The sequence below is a fragment of the Oryx dammah genome, unplaced genomic scaffold (assembly GCF_014754425.2).
Source record: "Oryx dammah isolate SB20612 unplaced genomic scaffold, SCBI_Odam_1.1 HiC_scaffold_27, whole genome shotgun sequence".
NCBI classification, from domain to species: domain Eukaryota; kingdom Metazoa; phylum Chordata; class Mammalia; order Artiodactyla; family Bovidae; genus Oryx; species Oryx dammah.
Window position 1 is genome coordinate 46,131,598 of NW_024070211.1, and position 16,690 is coordinate 46,148,287.

Below are 16,690 nucleotides of genomic sequence, written 5' to 3' on the forward strand. Positions count from 1 at the left end.
GAGAATCTTTTGTTAGAAAATACAGGAAAAAATGTCAAACTTCTCACTATGCGGGAACAATTAGAACTAAAGAAAGAGTAGAAAGTATTATAAGAAAAACTAACATGACAGATGCGCATGTTATCATAAACAAGGCAGTCAAATATTTTATAATATAAACTGCTGCTGCTGCTGCTAAGTCGCTTCAGTCGTATCCGACTCTGTGCGACCGCATAGATGGCAGCCTACCAGGCTCCGCCCCTGGGATTCTCCAGCAAGAACACTGGAGTGGGTTGCCATTTCCTTCTCCAACGTGTGAAAGTGAAAAGTGAAAGTGAAGTCGCTCAGTCGAGTCCGACTCTTCGCGACCCCATGGACTGCAGCCTTCCAGGCTCCTCCGTCCATGGGATTTTCCAGGCAAGACTACTGGAGTGGGGTGCCATTGCTAGGTCCCTGTAAACTGCCTACAGAGGATGGTAAAAGCAGCAAAGTCAACTCTTAAAAATCTGGGGACTTCTTTCTGCCCGTGGATGCCACGGAGAAAGCATTGTTGGAAGTCTCCGCTCCCCCACCCCGCCCTGTCATCATGTCTAAGTCAGAGTCTTCCAAAGGGCCCGAACAGCTGCGGAAGCTCTTCATCAGAGGATTGAGCTTTGAAACAATCTATGAGAGTCTGAGCAGCCATTTTGAGTAATGAGGAAGGCTCACAGACTTGTGGTAATGAGGAAGGCTCACGGACTTGTGGTAATGAGGGAGGCTCACGGACTTGTGGTAATGAGGGAGGCTCACAGACTTGTGGTAATGAGGGATCCAAACGCCAAGTGCTCCAGAGGCTTCGGGTTTGTCACATACGCCATGGTGGAGGAGGTGGATGCAGCCACGAGTGCAAGGCCACACAAAGTGGACGAAAGAGCTGTGGAACCAAAGAGGGACGTCTCAAGAGGAGATTCTCAAGGACCTTGTGCCCACTTAACTGTGAAAAAGATTTTTGTTTAAAAAATAAAATTAAAAAAAAATAGATTTTTGTTGGTGGCATTAAACAAGGCACTGAAGAACATCACCTGAGAAATCATTTTGAACAGTATGGGGAAATTGATGTGACTGAAATCATGACTGACTGAGGCAGTGGCAAAAAGAGAGGCTTTGCTTTTGTAACTTTTGATGACCATGACTCCGTAGACAAGATTGTCATTCAGAAATACCACACTTTGAATGGCCACAACTGTGAAGTGAGAAAAGCCCTGTCTAAGCAAGAGAAGGCTAGTGCTTCATCCAGCCAGAGAGGTCCAAGTGGTTCTGGAAACTTTGATGGTGGTCATGGAGGTGATTTCCGCAGGAATAACAACTTTGGTTGTGAAGGAAACGCCAGTAGTCGAGGTGGCTTTTGTGACTGCCGTAGTGGTGGCGGATATGGTGGCAGTGGGAATGGTTATAATGGATTTGGTAATGATGGTGGTTGTGAAGGAGGCGGCCCTGGTTACTCTGGAGGAAGCACAGAGACTATGGAAGTGGTGGACAGAGTTACGGAAACCAGGGCAGTGGCTATGGTGGGAGTGGAAGCTATGACAGCTGTAACAAATTGTGGAGGTGGAGGTGGCTTTGGTGGTGGTAGTGGAAGCAACTTTGGAGGTGGTGGAAGCTACAATGATTTTGGCACTTACAATGATCAATCTTCAAATTTTGGACCCACGAAAGGAGGAAACTTTAGAGCAGAAGTTCTGGCCCCTATGGCAGTGGAGGCCAATACTTTGCCAAACCATGAAACCAAAGTGGCTTTGGTGGTTCCATCAGTGGCAGTAGCTATGGCAGCGGCAATGGCGGTGGCAGGTTTTAATTACTGACAGAAAACAAAGCTTAGCAGGAGAGGAGAGCCAGAGAAGTAACAGGGAAGCTACAGGTTACAACAGATTTGTGAATTCAGCCAAGCACAGTGGTGACAGGGCCTAGCTGCTACAAAGAAGACATGTTTTAGACAATACTCATGTGTATGGGTGGAGAAGGCAATGGCACCCCACTCCAGTACTCTTGCCTGGAAAATCCCATAGACAGAGGAACCTGGAAGGCTACAGTCCATGGGGTCACAAAGAGTCGGACACGACTGAGCGACTTCACTTTGACTTTTCACTTTCATGCATTGGAGAAGGAAATGGCAACCCACACCAGTGTTCTTGTTTAAAGAATCCCAGGGATGGGGGAGCCTGGTGGGCTGCCATCTATGGGGTCACACAGGGTTGGGCATGACTGAAGTGACTTAGCAGCAGCAGCAGCAGCATGTGTATGGGCAAAAAACTTGCACTGTACTTGTGACTAATTGTGTAACAGGTTATTTTAGTTTCTGTTCTGTGGAAAGCGTAAAGCATTCCAACAAAGCGTTTTAATGTAGATTTTTTTGCACCCATGCTGTTGATTGCTAAATGTAATAGTCTAATTATGACGCTGAATAAATGTCTTTTCTTTAAAAAAAAAAAAATCTGGGGACTTCCTTGGTGGTCCAGTGGTTAAAACTCCATGCTTCCATGGCAAGGGACATGGGTTCAATCCCCGGTTGGTAAACTAAGATCCCACATTAAAAAAAAAAAAAAAAAAGAGTACACCTATGTTCATAGCAGTATTATTCATAGTAGCTAAAGTGTGGCAGCAACTCAAGTGTCCATCAGCAACCCAAGTGTTCATCGATTAATGAATGGATAAGCAAAATGTGGTATATACATAAAACAGAATTATTATTTAGCCTTAAAAAGAAAGGAAATTCTGACATATGTAACATAGATGAACTTTGAGGACATTATGCAAAATAAAATAAGCCAGTCATAAAAAGACAAATTCTGCATGTTTCTACATAGAGTAGTCAAAAATCACAGAGAAAGAAAGTAGAATGATGGTTGCCAGAGGCTGAGGGGAGGATGGGGGTTATTAATTAACTGGCATAAATTTTCAATTTTAAAAGATGAAAAGAGTTATAGAGATGGATGGTGGTAATGGTAGCACAATATTATGAATGTATTTAATGTCACTGACTGTTCACTTAAAAAAAAACAAGATGGCAAATTTTATCACAATTTTAAAAAATTAAAAAAAGAAACCTATTAGAACATATCCATTTGTTCAAATATATGCTGGCTGTCAGCTATTTGCAGAATGTACTGCTGCCAGTACTCAACCTCTTATGTATTCTCCAAGCCAAATCTGATATGGCTCGACATGCTTTTTTTAAGAATGAAAAAGCAGACTGGTACACGTTTTCTTATTTTATTAAATCTTACTAGTATTCCTTAAGGAATAAACACATAGGTGAGTAGGCTACAGTGAAGAAATCTTTTTATAAGAAAGTTAAGACATTAAAATATATTTCCAGGTATTATCTTCAGTGATGTTTCTTATCTTTTTTCTGGGACTCCAGGTAATATTCAGCCCCTACAGCTACCACAAATGCAGCAAATCCCCACTTGAATCCTTTTAATAATGCTCCAACAAAGGAAACATTATTTGCAAAGCCACCCATGTATCTCCAAGCTTCATTGCTAGAGGGGAAAAAAAAGGGGAAAATTATAATCACATATGACTTATTCATTAAGTAAAATAAATTTGATTTTCACCTTTCTAACAGACTTAAATGCTACCTTATATAAGATAATTTAAGTGGATCACAATAGGAATTGTTCTGTGGTATAAGATAAGTAGCTCTATATGCTCACATTTCATATATGAAATACAAGAAAAAGCACTTGATGGTTTCATATTTCACAGTCATAATACTCAGAATGTTACAGAATTCTCAAATGCAAGACTCACCTTGGCCTATCCATCACAGGTCAGTTGTGTAGCTTTGCCCATGCTAGTCATTATAGCTTCATGGAAAGAGGAAGTTAAGAGACTTAGGTATTAATCTTAGCTCTGCCACTTTACGAGATACACTCCTTTTAGGCTCAATAAATTACTTAATCTGTCAGGGCCTGTTTCTTCTACTCAGTAATGATTACTATCAATCTTATAGTGTTATTATAAAGATTAAACAGAGTAATATATGATGTATTTTGGCACAAAAAGTACTACTAGATACTACTATTACTATTCAATGAATCATTGCTTTCCCCTGTCATATAAGTCTGACTTTAGAAGATTAATTTCTTGCTCTGGCAATACTTCTTTTGAGTATCCAGAACACAGAAAGAAACAAAGCAGAAAGCTCTGCTGAGAAAAAGGGTTCTATCGCAGGTAAGGATAAATCATACTACTTAATGATGCAAGACTGTATGCTTTCCCCAGTTAGGAACAAAACTAGGATGTCCACATACACCACTTTTATTCAATATTATATTAGCAATGTTAGACAGTGAAATAACTCAAGAAAAAAAATTGAAAGAAAAGTGTGGTCTTTGTAGATGAAATCATTTTCTATGAAGTAAATTCTAAGAAATCTCTGAGAAACATCTGCTAGAACTAAAAATTCAATTCAGCAAGGTAACAAGATAAAGTCAATATATAAAAAGCAATTATATTTTTATATACCAGCAATGAACACTTGGAAACAGAAATTTAAAAATACTATTTATAATAGCATAAAAATATGGAATAATTCAGGATAAACTTAACAAAATATGTACAAGACTGTATAAAAACTGCTAAGAAAATTAAAGGGGATCTGAATTGTCCATGGACTAGATGATTCAATATTGTTAAGACATAAATCATCCTCAATTGAGCTGAAAGATGCAAGTCAATCCCAATTAAAATCCAAGCAGGCTTTTTGCAGAAACTGAAAAGCTCATTCTAAAATGTAAATATAAATACAATGAACCTAGAATAGCTAACATAACCTTTTTTTAAAAATCAGACATCTCATTTTATACTATCTGATCTGAAGATAGTGTCATATTGACAAAAGTTAGACATATTGATCAAGGTAACAAAAAGAATCCAGAAATAGTCCACACAGATATTGTCAAGAGATTTTTGACAATGGTGTCAAGGTCAATTAATGGGGAAAGACAGTCTTTTAATATACAGTGCTAGAACTGGATGTTTATGTGCAAAAACTTTAACCTCCATCCTTACCTCATATGACATTAAAAATTAACTCAAAATGGATCATAAACCTAAATGGGAGAAAGAACACTATAAAAGCTCCCAGAATAAAGACTAGGAAAATCTTAAAAAGCATAAACCCATAAAAGAAAAAAATGCTAAACTGGGACTACATCAATATTTAAAACTGTCTTAAAGACATTATTAAGAAAATGAAAAGTTAAGTCATACTCTGGGAAAAAATCCGCAAAACTTTTATCTGATAAAGGACTTGGGGACTTCCCTGGTGGCCCAATGGTTAAGGCTCTGTGCTTCAACACAGAAGGCCTGGGTTTGATCCCTGGTTGGGGAACTAAGATTCCCACACTCTTCAGTGGGACCAAAAATAAATAATTAAATAAATAAAATCATTTAAAACAACATACATATACTCTTACAATTCAATAAAAGATAAACATTCTGATAAATAAAATGGGCAAAAGATCTGAATAGACATTGCACCAAAGAAAATATACAAATGGAAAATAAGCATATGAAGATTCTCATGATCGTCATTCTTCATGGAAATGCAAATTAAAACCAAAGAGATGTTACTATCACATTCACTAGAATGGTTAAAATTAAAAGGCTGATAATACCAAGTATTTTTCTTGGCCACACCACAGGGCATGCTGGATCTTAGTTCCCCAGCCAGGGATTGAACCCACATCCCCTACAATGGAAGCACAGAAGCAGAAGCATGGAGTCTTAACCACTGGATGGCCAGGAAAGACTCAATACCAAGTATTAATGAGGACACTGAACAAGTAAAATTCTCATACATTGCTGGTTGAGAATGCAAAACGGTACAACCATTTTGTAAAACAGTTTGGCAGTTTTTAATTTAAAAAACAAAACCAAAAAATACTTATCAAATGATTCAGAAATCCCAGTTAGGTATTTATCCAAGAGAAATAAAAGCTTATGCTCACACAGATTTGTACTTGAATGTTTAAAGCAACTTTACTCATAACAGCCCCAAACTGATAACCCAGATGGAACTGGTGAACAGTAAACAAAACGACGTATATGCATACAGTGGAGTAGTACTCAGTGATAAAAAAAGGAAGAAACTATGCTATAAGTTAACAATGTACCTAAGTCTCAAAAGCATTATGCTAAGTAAAAGTGGCCAGAACAAAAGGTTATAGATTGTATAATTCCAACTGCATGAAATTCTGGAAAAAGCAGATCAAGGGCTGCCAGGATCCAGGGGCAGGATCGCAATGAGTACACAGGATCATGAGGGACCTTTTTGGTATGCTAGAAGTATTCTGTATCATGACTGTGGTGGTGGTCACATAACTGTACATATCTGTCAAAACTCACGGAATGATACGTTTAAAATAGGGTCAATTTTACTGTGATATTTTAATAAAGCTGATCTTAAAACTTAAATGTAAAAAGACATTTTCACTGATTTTTTTTTTAAAAGAATATGTTGAAAAGGAACATAGATATTCTTTCTCTAGGATAAATTCTATCTAAATTATTTGATTGTTCTTACCGGCCCCATGGATCCCTTAGTCCTCGTGCAGCCAGTTTCTCTTGGACAGTTTCTAATGGTGTCCCTTCTATCTTCCATTGTTTATAATCTGGAAGTTCCATTTTACTAGGACCATGTTCATGTCCATGTCCATGTGCCATGTCTATAGAAAAAATTAATTTAGGGAGAAATACATACATTACAGGTATCAAGTACCCAAGTTTACTATTTTTTTAAAGGCAAAACACTTAAAGTGACTTTTAAAAAGAGAGCCAATATTTGAAAACTCGAAGTTAAGAAATTTTATTAAAGTGTCTTATTACATAACTAGTAAATGTTCAGTTTGGAAATATACATACATAAGATATAAAAAGAGCCCATCACTAAAAGAAAGCATTTACTCTTTGGTTTCTTTCTTAATTATGGTAATAGCAAACATTTACCATGCCCTATGTCTCAGGTGCACTGTTAAAGCAATCTAAGTGTCAACTCTCTTACGGTCTTCCTAAAACAACTCTTCGAACTTAGATTACTATTATTATCTTCATTTTATAGATGAAGCCAAAGAGGCTCCAAGAAGCTAAGTACCTTTCTGAAGGTAACAAAAACAGTCAATGGTATGGCTGGGTTTTGAACCTTAAAGCTTCATCTCAGAGCCCTCGCTCCTAACTTTTAAGCAATACTGTCTACTGCATGAATATGTATAATAAAATATACTTGCTCTCTTCAGACAATTTTTTAAAACTGCAGTATTACTGTGGTTAATATATACAGATCACATGAACTTTTTCTGTAAAGAGCCACACAGTAAATATTTTAGGCTTTGTTGGTCACAAGGTAAAATCAAGGATATTATGCAGATACTTATATAACAGGAGAGAAAACAAATTTCCATAAATATCTTACTAATTCAAAATATAACAGTTGAGTATAATTTTTGTAATACAAGTCTTCTGATGAAAAAAAAAAAAACCGCAATTCCCTTTCAGTGGGTAACATTTTCCTTAACTGGGGCTCAAAGTTTAGTGTTCCTTAGTATCAAATTGATTGAAAATGTTCATCTGTAAAAATTCTTCTTAGCTCACTGGCCACATAAAAACAGGCAATGGGCTGAGTTTGGCCAGCAGGCTGTAGTTTGCTGACTCCTGCAGATCAACAAAGACTTAAAAACAATTTTTATTCAAATATAGTTGACCTACATATGTTGGGTTTCCCCAGTGGCTCAGTGGTAAAGAATCCACCTGCAGTGCAGGAGATGCAGGGTCAGTCCCTGGGTTGGGCAGATCCCCTGGAGAAGGAAATGGCAACCCACTCCAGTCTTTTTGTCTGGGAAATTCCCAGGACAGAGTCTGGCAGGCTATAGTCCACGGGGTCACAAAGAGTCAGACATGACTTAGCGACTAAACACACACACATACACACACACACACATATGTTGTGTTTCATATGTGCAGCAAAGTGATTCAGATATATACATACATAAATATAAGTATTCTCTTTTTTATATTCTCTTCCATTAACAGAGTCCTTAGGACCCCCTTTTAATTGATAAGAGTGAAGTCGCTCAGTCGTGTCCGACTCTTTGCAACCCCATGGACTGTAGCCTAACCAGGTTCCTCTGTCCATGGGATTTTTCAGGCAAGAATACTGGAGTGGGTTATTGCCCCCAATGGGTATACAAAGATATCAGTTTTCTAGTGTTATTTTTAAAAATAATACAGAAATACTTGAGCTCAACCCCCAGCTATATTGTTATGAATTTCAAATTATGAAGGTGTAAATTAATAATGCTCTCCTGTAATTTGTGTAAGATTAGCAGTAGCAATTCTATAATCATTGCTTTCCAGAAATAAAACCAAACCAAATAATTATTACCGTTTTGTCTGCATTTTTAACTATAAACAAATCCAATAATAAGGCAGGATTCCTACACTGCATTTTAGAAGACAGAGGTAATTATTAGATAGTGTATACTAAAGACATATTATGTGAAGCACTCATTTTATTAAACAATAGTTCCCAGAATATGGAGGACAAAATTCTACAAAGTAATTTTGACAAATCAGCCAACACTTAATATTTTTATTTATAGACATTAAATCGGTTTAAAACATTATTTAAATTACATTTATTTAAAACATTATGTTGATGATTTCACATTTAAAGGAGAATAAAAACCAATACCCAACAAACACAAGTTAAAACTACAACATTCACAGCCCTGAATAAAACATTTAATCCGTTATTTCATTACTGTTCGGTGGATCCAATAATATAAAGGAAACAAATTATGGTTTCAGATTTCAGTCTGATTTTTGAGATTCAATACATTATCAGAAAAGAAATACTTTTAGAAGCATTTAATTATAATGACAAAATGTTGGCTTCTTCAGATTATGTTTTCAAAAAAGTTTTTAAATTTATTTTTAATTGAAGGATAGGATAATTACAATATTGTGTTGGTTTCTGCCACATATCAACATGAATCAGCCATAGGGATACATATGTCCCCTCCCTTTTACATATACATATGAGCCTCCCTCCCACCTCCCACCCTATCCCACCACTCTAGGTTGTGAAAGAGCCCTGGTTTGAGTTCCCTGAGTTAAAAAAAAATTTTTTAATAATGTTTCATTCCAAAAATCTTTGGATTAGAAGGTAAACTCTGTTTTTGGAAATATCAATTCTAGAACATTAAACCTACTAAAGTATCAAGGTACTCTAGAAAAAATACAAAACCAAAGGTCAATTTTTTATTAAAAAACCTGATTTTTAAAATGAAAATTGAAATATTACTATGGTATGAAGGCTATCTCAAAGTTATACTACTACTATGCTCAAAATATTAATTTGGAAATAAATCTTTGAAAAAAAGTAAGTATACATGAACACTCATTTCTCCCAATTTCCTCTAATAAATTCAATGTATTTTCTCTTCTATCTAATTAAAATACTTCAGAAAGAGTCCCTTCATAGGGATTTACTAAATATTTCAACAAATTTTCAAAAAGAACAAAAAGTTGAACAATATTTTTAGGGAAGCTTCATTTACTCTTAAAAATAATTTCTACTTCACAATAGCCATAAATCAAACAATGATATCCTGATCTTAGAATTCTACTGAAATGCAGACTTTGGTGCTGTACAGATCTGGTATTAAACCCTGAGTGCACCATTAACAGCTATAAAATCCTGATCAAATCATTTTAATCTTGCTGAACTTCAGTTTCTTCATATAACATGAAGTTAGAACCAACCTTGCAAGACTGTAAAAACACACTGTGATGATGTGACTTCCACTTTCACACTCAGATGGTGAGAATGCAATTTAACACAACCACTGTAAAGAACTTTGGTATGACCCAGAAAAGTTAAATATTTGAATATCTTGCGTGTGTGCATGCTCAGTTGTGTCAACTCTGTGCAACCCCATGGACTGTAGCCTGCCAGGCTCCTCTGTCCATGGAACTCTCCAGGCAAGAATACTGTGGCTTGCCATTTCCTCCTCCCCCAGGGGATCTTCTAGACCTAGAGATAGAATCTGCATGTCCTGCATTGGCAGGTAGATTTTTGTTTTGTTTTGTTTTTTTAACAACTGAGCCCCGTGGGAAGTCCCTTGAATATCTTATGGCCTAACAATTCCAGTCATAGGCACTGTGTTTTTATAGATATAAACAGCATATCTGAAAGGGTAAAATAAAATACATCAATTTTGAAGACAGCATGAAGAAAATGCATTTCATTGGTAGCTTTTAATACTGAGTACATCTTAAAATGATAATACTTTCAATATATATACTGGGCTACATAAAATATACTATTAAAAATAATTTTATGTTTCTTAACCAATACAACATTGTAAAGCAATTACCCTCCAATTAAAAGCAAATAAATTTTAAAAATTTTGTCTCTTTATACTTAATATGGCTATTAGAAAATTTTAAGTACGTGGTTTGTAATTATATCTGCACTAGACAGCACTGCTCTAGAGAAACTCTTGCATCTGAATAACAGTTTTATAAGAATCTTTCTAGTCATGTTATTTATGTTTGCCCCAAACTGTAAACAACTCAAATTTACAACCATGGAAGAGTATGAATGAATTTCACAAACAATGAGCAAGGGGTGAGTCAGAAAAAATATATATAACTTTTAATTTCATTTATATAAATGAAAAAAAACCTAACAATTCATTTTTTAGGAATGCATTGTGGAAAAAATTTAAGTGAAACAAGTACATTATTATTACAAGTTAGGACAGTGGTTACTCCTGGTGGAGATGGAATCACAGTAACTCATTCACAGAACTTCTAAGGCAGTGTTTTTCAAAGTATTGTAATTATTGTACCCCAAAAGAGCTTTTTTAGACCTTTTTGTCCCTGTTAATCATGTTCTCACCTTACCCCTCCAAGTGAAATTTTAATACCCCAGTTTATGTACTATGGCTTTTTGGAGGGCCACAAACCATTGTATTGTTAATACCTAAAGGTTTTTGTGGGGTTTTTTTTGCCCTCTCACCTCCACCTAACAAGAACCAATTTTTACTGACTTAAAGACAATCATCTCTGTTGAGAATGCATATTTTAAACTTTTGGCAATGCTTTATTTCCTAACCTGAAGGTTGGTGAATAGCTGGGGAAACAATGGAAACAGTGAGACTTTATTTTCTTGGGCTCCAAAATCACTGCAGATGGTGACTGCAGCCATGAAATTAAAAGATGCTTGCTCCTTGGAAGAAAAGCTATGACAAATGTAGACAGCATATTAAAAAGCTGAGACATTACTTTGCCAACAAAGGTCCGTCTAGTCAAAGCTATGGTTTTTCTAGTAGTCATGTATGGATATGAGAGTTGGACCATAAGGAAAGCTGAGCGCCAAAGAACTGATGCTTTTGAACTGTGGTGTTGGAGAAGACTCTTGAGAGTCCCTTGGACTGCAAAGAATCCAACCAGTCCATCTTAAAGGAAATCAGTCCTGAACATTCACTGGAAGGACTGATGCTGAAGCTCAAACTCCAATACTTTGGCCACCTGATGCAAAGAACTGACTCCTTGGAAAAGATCCTGATGCTGGGAAAGATTGAAGGCAGGAGGAAAAGGGGACAACAGAGGATGAGATGGTTGGATGCCATCACCGACTCCATGGACATGAATCTGAGCAAGCTCCAGGAGTTGGTGATGGACAGGGAAGCCTGGTGTACTGCAGTCCATGGGGTTGCAAAGAGTCGGACACGACTGAGCGACTGAAATGAACGGGGTCAATTGTTTGCTTGATTATAATTTGTTTATATGTACTTATGTTTTATATAGCCTTCTTATATGTATTAGGCTCCTCTGTCCATGGGATTTTCCAGGCAAGAACACTGGAGTGGGTTGCCATTTCCTTCTCCATCTGCTATGTATATGTCACAATAAAAATTAAAATTAGATAAAGTGACTTAAACTGTGTAAAGAAGTCAGTAAGAGGTGATTAATTTCCATTTCAGAGCTGCTCAAAAAAGAACAGCAAGGAAATTAGTTCAACAAGGAAAGAACATGTAATCACTAATTTTTTTTCCCCACCTCATTCTATCTATGTCTGAAATGAACCTATAAGTTTGGTGAAGATCAATCTCCACTCAAGGGAGCTGGCTCTAGTACAGGAAGAGTGCAGGCGTACCTTCCCTAAGAAGGAAATAAGTGGGTAATGCCACTTACAATATACATAATTTCACAGTTTACCAAAGACTTTGAATTATATGTTTCAATTTCTCCTCTAAAAAATTGTTATTACCATAGGAAAAATAGAAAATTAAAGACAAATGAACTGGTTTCACCTTTAGTGTCCCTTCCAGTCCCTGCATCTGTGTATAGGCAATTTAAAAAGAGTAATCACACTAAACATTAATGTGATGACTTTGTATCTCCTTTTCACTTTAACTCTGTGTCATAAACATTCATGCCAGAAAAATCTAGTTTAAAAGTTACTACAGGGACTTCGCTGGTGGTCCAGTGGTTTAGAATCTGTCATGCAATGCAGAGCAACTAAGCCTGTGTGCCACAACTGCTGACTGCCACAACACTGACCCCAAACACTGCAACGAAAGGTCACGCATGACAAAACAAAGATCCCATGTGCTGCAACTAAGGCCGGACTGCAACCAGATAAATAAATACTAAATCTTCAAAAAAAAAAAAAACAAATAAATAAAATTATACTATACATCCCAGGTGGCTCAGCTGTAAAGACTCCGCCTGCAATGCAGGAGATGCGTGTTGGAGCCCTGGGTCAGGAAGACCCCTTGGAGGAGGAAATGGCAATCCAGTCCAGTAATCTTGCCAGGAAAAATCCCACGGATAGAGGAACCTGGTGGGCTACAATTCATGGGGTCGCAAAGAGCCAGGGACAACTGAGCAACTCCCATGTGGCTCAGCGGCAAAGAATGCGCCTGCAATGCAGGAGATGCGGGTCCTGGGTCGGGAAGATCCCCCGGAGAAGGAAATGGCTACTCACTCCAGTATTCTTGTCTGGGAAATTCCATGGACAGAGGAGCCTGGTAGGCACCTGTCCATGGAGTCGCAAAAGAGCCAGACACGAGTTAGCGACTAAAGAACAACAAACACAGGCTCGTGAGGCAGGCATTGCAAATTTACAAACTTTCAATTCGAGGATGGTTGTACCATCATTCGATTCAAAGGTAAACCAAAAAACACGGGGTAGCAGAGGAGGAAAAAAAAAGGGTCTGGACTTAACTAGAGTGATTCTCATTGCATCCTACAGCCACCCCTCACTACTCCAGGACTTCGTTGTTCTCTCCTGATAGTTCTTCGATTCGTTCCCTCTTGAGCACTCTCATCATCCTCCATTTAGTCTCTCCCTTTTGACAATCCTCAGAATAGAGTTTCATTCTTATTCCCGAGCGAGCGATCTCCCAACAGCTCCCCAATTTACCTGACAGCAATCTGACCTCTCAGGACACTCAAGATTCACCCTTCCAGCAACCGGAAACGGAAGTTGTCACCTCGAGTTACTTACGGCAGGAAACCAGAGGAGAAATTAAACATTCTTGCGCTGGGTCACAGATTCCTGGACCAGCGGAGGTGACATGAAGCCGGCCTGAAGTGGACATTTCCCCCGCATATCTGTGCATCTGTAGTTTGGCCGACGTAAGGGAAACTGTGGAGGACAGAGGGTGAGGAAAACGCGACGTCGTCCTTGCAAGGAGGCCGGAATGTTTAGACGCTGCACAGAGGGAGGCCGCGGGCATTCTGCTACTAATCAGCGGCACCGTTGTTGGAGAGTGGAATCACCCAATGAGAGGGCGGGTTGTTGCGCTGCAGTTGGCAGGCTGCTGTGGGAGGCGGTGGCGGTAAGAAGCCGGAGGCAGCGGGGTGACAGGTAGGCGGCGGCGCTGTCTTTGGGGGACGCGGAGTGCCAGATAGGAAGGATTTTCTTCTTCTCGGCCACAGGAGCTATAGACGGGATCTGCCGAGGTTGGTCTGGGAAGGCGTTAGCCCTAGTTTTGGTGGTTCCGGAACCACTAGGAGATAGGTAGCTGCTTGGAAGGGTCGCGAGGAGGAGAAGCAGCCGAGGCCGGTGGAGGCTGAGCCCTGCGGGGCGACTTGGGAGCCTCGGGCGTGGGGGGCTGCGGTGGCGCTGGCGGAGACCGGAGAGAGGCGGGAGCAAGACGGTGTTGTGAAGGCTGGAGGAATTCCTTGTATGGAGCTCAGAGAGAGAAGAGGACGCGACATTGCAAACACCTGGGAGAAATCCTAGGGTTTGCTTCTTCCTAGGGCCATTTCTCAGAGTGGGAACTGGGGTAGCGATGAAGAAAAATATATATTGCCAGTGAGATAGTTGAGACTTCATAGCTATACATTATGTAACCCTTGGCTGTTATTTACGCAAACAACTAGGTTGTCCCTCCTGAAAAGAGGAGGTCTTGCAACCTATTAATGTGTCTGAATAGTTTTTTTGTTTTATTCCCCCTGTTGGTTTGACTGTTTTCTATCCTGGCAGGCTCTGTGGGCGAAGAACCATGAAGGATAGAGTAGTCACGAAGAGCTTATCCCAAATATGGACTTGGGTTGAGAGATGTGTTAGTTTGAGATGAGCGTGGCCAGGTTCACGTTTTGTAGTTCGTGAATTTATTTGTTTTAAGGGTCATGACTGACTACAATTTTTTTTCCCCCCAAATCTTAAGGGAAGTGGAGACGCTCGAAAATCTATAGCAGAAGGTAAGTACAACTTGGAAAATGACTAGAAAATTAGTTGGTAATTTTTTTTTTCACTCCCTAAATATTGTGGACGTTAGAGACTGAAAAAGAGATGGTGGTCTGATTTTTTTTTTGTGGGGGGTGGGGAGGGAGGGGAAGTTATCTTTTAAGTAATTTGCTCCCTAAGTCTGGGAAACTAGTTATGAATTATTTATTTCTTAGGTTTAAAAAGTATGTCCTTTGACCCTCTCCGATAGAGGTAAACTATGTTCACAGATATAACTCTAAGTTTCTGTCACTCATTTGCACTTTGAAATGTAGAATTAAAATGGAATTCCATTCACTGTGTATTATGGAATGACATACTACATTAAAAAGCCTGATATTTTATAGCGCATTGGAAAGCAGTTTTAAAAGAGGCATTGTACATTTCTAAAATGTAAGCTGATTGAAATGTTGCCTTTAGCTTAGACTATAAAGACTAATGTAGTATTTATTAGCAAGTATATAATTTTTCTGAGCTTATTTTAATACTGCATGTCAGAAGAACTTTCCAAAATTCTTTTTTTTTCCTATTATTGATGATTTATATTAGTATATCCCAGAAACTAAATTAGGAACTTTTTTTCCTCTAAATGTCATTTGGTGAAGAGTGTTGGATCATCAAGAGTTTGTTCTGAAATGTTTAGAGTACTGGGATATTTATCTGTTTCAGATAAAATTTTGATACTTGGTATTTCATTCTTCCTTATCTTTTGGCAAGAATAATACTCAGTCACAAAGAACAGTTCTGCTTCTATTTTAGGTGAAGTTCTGTAGTGCGAGTACCTATGAATAAATCTCTGTTTTCATGCAGGTTATGTGTATCTTGTGTGTATATGTATGTGTTTCTTCTTATTATGTAACCAGCCTACTAGAGATGTCTTAGAGAATGGCTGATTCTAAATGGCCAGTAGGTGTCATTGTTGAATGCAATAAAGTTGAACATTGAATAGGAAATAAGCAAGTGATTTAAAGAACACTAATCCAAATTAGAATATAATAATAATTGGCTGATTATTTATATGTGATTAGAAATTATCTTTTCTAGTACATTTCAATATTGAAGCTGTTTATAAGGGATTTGAAACAAAGGCCGTGAAGAAGTATTGTTTGCTCAAAAATGGACCTTGAAAGCCTGTTTTTCTAATCCAGCTCTTAAACTGTCTTGACAAACAATATGGATTAGGATTGTTTGATTTTTTTTTCATACATTTTTGGCATTCTGTAGTAATTTATTGGGTTTTAGAACGATTAAGGTTTTTAGCTTGACTGGATTTTATAATAGAAAAATAATGCTACATACTGAAAAACTAAAATAATAAAATATGAGCAGAAAGTCTCCAAACAAGTTATCAGCTGCACAAAATAATACTTTGTTATTGTTCTTTTAATGCAGGAACAGAGGAATTTTTGTCTTTCTTTTTCTATGGCTTAGTTTTTTGATGTCCAAAATAGCTTCTTTTTACATTTTTATCTGACTAGTAGACTATGTGTTTTTCTCAGGATGATGAGCTGAACATTCATCTAAAATGTAATATAATGGGTTCTGGAGGGAGCTGGCACAGAAAACTCTAGGTTGCTTAGGGCTGCTGTTAGTACAGCCCCTTACCTGCTATGCTTTCTGCTGTGCTCTTGCCACTTTGTAGCTCGGCTTCTTTTGTTTGCTATTGATACAATGTTTAAAAATACGATTGGAAAATATTTATAAAATTTAAAAAAGCAGAGTTGGACCTAATTCAGGAATTCTCCATGAAAGTGAGGAGTTACATATATATCAGAATAATCTTAAGAGTTAAAAGAAAAAAAGGTACACATGCATCTCCATTATATCATCTCCACTTTGCTGAAGAATCTTAGTGGTAGGGAGAATATGAGGAAGGTAGATATATTTTGAAGGAAAAATAAATCCCCTAGATGATACGGT

The 16,690-nt window shown here is 37.8% G+C and overlaps 2 protein-coding genes and 1 pseudogene across 4 annotated transcripts in view; 2 read left to right on the forward strand and 1 right to left on the reverse strand.

Moving 5' to 3' along the window:
- Positions 1 to 445: 445 nt before the first annotated feature.
- On the forward strand, positions 446 to 1,971 carry LOC120854628 (annotated as a pseudogene).
- A 1,241-nt stretch (positions 1,972 to 3,212) lies between these two features.
- On the reverse strand, positions 3,213 to 13,740 carry NDUFB3 (NADH:ubiquinone oxidoreductase subunit B3). 2 transcript variants are annotated; one of them, XM_040228825.1, is made up of 3 exons: positions 13,460 to 13,740; positions 6,551 to 6,692; positions 3,213 to 3,500 (listed from the first exon to the last, which is right to left on the reverse strand). In XM_040228825.1, the coding sequence occupies exons 2-3, from the start codon at positions 6,688 to 6,690 to the stop codon at positions 3,344 to 3,346; spliced, it is 297 nt and encodes a 98-aa protein (XP_040084759.1). In that variant the 5' UTR covers positions 6,691 to 6,692; positions 13,460 to 13,740; the 3' UTR covers positions 3,213 to 3,343. The 2 variants fall into 2 exon arrangements, with proteins under 2 accessions (XP_040084759.1, XP_040084760.1); XM_040228826.1 differs by lacking the exon at positions 13,460 to 13,740 and adding an exon at positions 11,144 to 11,270.
- Positions 13,741 to 13,812: 72 nt separating this feature from the next.
- Positions 13,813 to 16,690, forward strand: part of FAM126B (family with sequence similarity 126 member B) — a 69,225-nt gene continuing 66,347 nt past the window's right edge. For both annotated transcript variants that reach the window (XM_040228822.1, XM_040228823.1), the window contains exons 1-2: positions 13,813 to 13,906; positions 14,712 to 14,745. The gene's annotated coding sequence lies outside the window, so the exon portion shown is untranslated. The remainder of the gene's footprint in view (positions 13,907 to 14,711; positions 14,746 to 16,690) is intronic.

What these genes read in the sequence shown, in the direction of transcription:
- NDUFB3 (XM_040228825.1), bottom strand. Translation starts at nt 6,690, where the DNA reads ATGGCACATGGACATGGACATGAACATGGTCCTAGTAAAATGGAACTT. An exon ending in CTAAGGGATCCATGGGGCCG is followed by an intron (nt 3,501 to 6,550) that starts GTAAGAACAATC and finishes TTTCCCCTCTAG; the next exon opens with CAATGAAGCTTGGAGATACA.